The sequence below is a fragment of the Lolium rigidum genome, chromosome 7 (genome assembly GCF_022539505.1).
Source record: "Lolium rigidum isolate FL_2022 chromosome 7, APGP_CSIRO_Lrig_0.1, whole genome shotgun sequence".
NCBI classification, from domain to species: Eukaryota; Viridiplantae; Streptophyta; class Magnoliopsida; order Poales; family Poaceae; genus Lolium; species Lolium rigidum.
This window is the reverse complement of record NC_061514.1, coordinates 256,361,064-256,364,821: the sequence shown is the minus strand read 5'-3', so window position 1 is coordinate 256,364,821 and position 3,758 is coordinate 256,361,064. Positions and strand designations below refer to the sequence as shown.

General features: G+C 47.8%; 1 protein-coding gene across 1 annotated transcript; it reads left to right on the top strand.

The window, feature by feature from the left end:
* The first annotated feature begins 874 nt into the window (after positions 1–874).
* LOC124676102 lies at positions 875–3,422 on the top strand. The gene is made up of 2 exons (XM_047212187.1): positions 875–1,400; positions 3,019–3,422. The coding sequence occupies exons 1-2, from the start codon at positions 875–877 to the stop codon at positions 3,102–3,104; spliced, it is 612 nt and encodes a 203-aa protein (XP_047068143.1). The 3' UTR covers positions 3,105–3,422.
* Positions 3,423–3,758: the final 336 nt, after the last annotated feature.

Sequence of the window (3,758 nt, the reverse complement as noted above, 5' to 3'; positions counted from 1 at the left end):
ACAGCATAGTGTTTCCTTACTAATATTCGAGAAGGTAAAGTGAAGGATGAATTGTGATACTAAGAATAATCGTAACATGATAGTAACCAATCATACACCACGCATGAAAAACTCACAAAAACCACACAACATCAAACATGTGTTGTTTCGGTAGCTAGGTGTACATAAAAACTCAATTGACCAACAACACGACTTTCTCAAACCTGGGAGCACAAGCTACCGTTAACCTACGCGCGAACCGTTAGTATTTGAATTTTCGAAAAACTAAAGAGTGGAAAACCATAAACACCAAGTGTTGTATTACGAAGAAACACCTTGCTAATTTGCTTCCGCTTTCTCTACGTTGCTGAAATACTCAACAAAAATACTTATGACAAAACATGGTGGTTCTTCCAGTAGCTAGGTAGAGAAAACACATAATTAACTAATAAGTTGGTGATGAAACCCTACAACGCATGGTAACATCAACTTGAACATGATCTGTTAGTTTTTTTTAAAATATAGTTACATATAATTACCAACATGGTAATACATGACATAAGTGAAAATACATAACCACCGAGTGAAATTAAAAGGCAACGCTCTGGCTAACCTCCTTCCCTAACAAAGTCATTAGCAAGGGGCAAAATAGTCATTCGAAGCTGTCAGAAACAAACCCTAACGATTTTCTCTCTCAAACAAAAAACATGTTTTCTCCCCTGTCACACTTTTTAACCTCTCGTTTAGGGTGCCTTGTGTTTTTCACATTTCTCTCACGCTTTCAAATCTCCCCTCTTCCTCTCATAAAACCTCCTCCTCGTCGTCCTTCCATTCGCCCCCACCCGCCTGCATCTCCGTTCCCACCACCACCTCGCTGCCGCAGCCGCCGCTCGCCATGGCTGAGCTACCGCGTCCACCCTCCCGGCTCCCTCTCCTAACCAACCTCATGTGCCTCTTCCTGCTGGCCGCCGCGACGCCGCTCGCGCTCGGCCGCGCGGCGCCCGCTGCCGTCTCGATACACGAGCTGCTGCGGGAGCACGGCCTGCCCGGCGGGCTGCTCCCGCGCGGCGTCGTGTCCTACACCCTCGACGAGACCACCGGGCTGCTCGAGGCGCGGCTCTCCTCCTCCTGCTACGTCAAGTACGACGACGGCGAGAAGGCCTACTTCGACACCGTGGTGCGCGGCAACCTCAGCCGCGGCGCGCTCCGCGGCTGCGAGGGCCTGGCGCAGCAGGAGCTCTTCGTCTGGCTCCCCGTCAAGGGCATCCTCTCCGACCCGGACTCCGGCGTCATCATGTTCGACATCGGCTACGCCACCAAGACGCTCTCCAAGTCCGTCTTCGAGGACCCGCCCGAGTGCCAGCCCAAACTAGGCGCCGCCGCCGCCGCCGCCGACGCCGCCAGGCGGAGGGATAGGCGAGGTGAGATTTTTTTTTTTCCGTTTCTCCGAGATGGTTCAGATTTGTTTCCCCCTCCCTCCTATAATAAAGTTGGTAGGTAGGTAGTTCGGCTTCTCGCTGGGCCTCTCGACGTCCAATCAGAGCGGCTCTGCGTCCAGATTTCAATCCGGTGGAGGTTCTTGGTCGAATTCGCCATTCCCAATCCGTCATCTGAGCTCTGTAGTTAGCTGATTCGGGTCCTCATCGGTGATCTCGATGACCACCACAAACAGGGATTCCCCTCCCTTGTTGATTAGAAGAACAACGAAGCGGGATATATTCCTGAGGCGAAATCGTTCGTTTCCAGAATTTTTTCGGTTTCGATTGTCAGTGGAGGCCGGTTACAAGTTGGCAAGTAGGCCGTTCTCTAGAGGATTTGGTGAGGCGGAGCGCTGGAAAGTTGGAATTTTAATGGTTGCTTGGAGTTGGAAGCTCGTTGGGGAGTAATTCCTGGAGGGGGTTGATGTTTAATGGCTTCTGTTACAGCTGAATTTTTGGGCAATAAATCCCCAGGAAACTTGCTCTACAGGACTAGTGTTTGAAATCAAAGCCATGATCTCGACGCTAGTAGTAGAATTCAGAGTCCCTGAGGACATTTATTACCAAAAAAAATCACACTTCCATTAACCCCGACTAATATTACAAAATCTAATCACATCTTTCTCTTCTTGTGGCCCAGTTGGTTGAATGACTTAGTATATTTTACAAATATAAGGTGATTTAGAGCTCACTAAGTCCGTGTCGGTAGATTCATCCACAAGAGGTCGTGTGTCTATTATTGGTTATAGATCAATTGGGCCTCACTGGCGGCTTAAATAAGCTGAAATCTTTGGCTAATCCCAACCTAATTCCTGGGATGGTATCGGGCCAGTTGCAGTGTGGCAAGTGGCAAGAAGAAGGGCAGCAAGCATTAGATGCTTGCACTCCTGGTCTAGTTTGCTTTTGAAGCGAAGATTTTTTGCCTGATGCAAGGCTCAAGCCCGTGTATCTATCCCATTCAGGAATCAACCACACGCCAAATTTCCTTTTCTCTCCCGGTTTAATCCTTTTCTAGTTTGCTACTGGGCAGGGATCGTTGCTTTAGGGCGTGCCTATCCTTTGCGAGATTGTTATCTTTCCATGTTAGAATGTGTGTCTCATCTCGTCGCCTGTCCTTCTCTGGCTTGTGGCTCGTGACCTTTTTTCTTTCGTGCTGCTTCTTCAGTTGGGCTGATTGTGAAAAGCTGATTCAACAACACACGCACACACCTTGCAATGTAAGAACACACACTTGTACTACATAGGTATGGTAGGAAAGGGTAGAACCTAGTATCAATGGGTGTGAAGAGCTCGCTTTGTTTTTCCCCAATGGCTAAACTTCACATGATTGATGTGAACCTTTAACAAGCAGTAGTAGGAGTATCATGGGGAGACCCTAAAAGAAGGATGGTGAACAGGTCCTTTTTTAGTCCTTTCTTGTTGCCATTTCTCGAGCCAGCAGTGGCAGTTGTTTACCTGTGCAGTCTTGTAATGTACTGCTGAAGCCTGAAGTCAATGGCTGCAGCTTTGAACAATAACAGTAAGCAACAAGTGTCTAAAAGAGCTGCTCCTTGACTTGCAGATTTCCCCGGCCTGACGTGGAGGCGAGAGGCAGAAGGAGGAGGAGATGAAGGGCACCACCATGACCTCCACCATGACTCGAGGTGATGAGGACCGTGTGGGAGGATGAGAGCGAGAGAGACAAGAAGACAGTTTTCCCCCTTGTGCAAAACCAGATCCTGAATGTGAAGAGTGCTGCAACAACTGCTACCGCCTGCAGAGTTTGAAAGAACTTAGTAGTATCTACCTTAAGGAAGATTGTGGGTGTACTTTTTGCACTTTTTTTTTGTTTTGCTTCTTTTTTGACCTCCTCGTTCCCTCTCTCTCTCACCAGTCCGTGCATGCACCTGTGTGATATTAAGTTTGTCAGCTCTGTGTTACAAGCAAAAAAAGAACAAGAAAAAGGCTGGCCTGGATGGAACCCAATTGTGAGACTGTTTTCTTGTGAGATTCTGCTGGGAATTCTCTTGCTGAGCTGGTGATGCCATGCATGCATCTGTGTGTGCATGCCACTGCCAGCTCAGCAGGGGAGTGAGCTGGTCACAACGTATGATAGCCTCGTAGCCATGTGACCTTGTGCTGCCTAGTGGTTGAGTGCTCTCCTACTTGTTTCTCCTGCTTAGGTAGAATAGAATGATTAGTTGAGTAGTACATAATACAATCATACATACGCATGCTACTGCGAATTATTTAACTGAAGAAAACTATGTCGAATTCATAGGTCCAGCATTTGGAGTACAATACAAGAATATGAGCATGGTG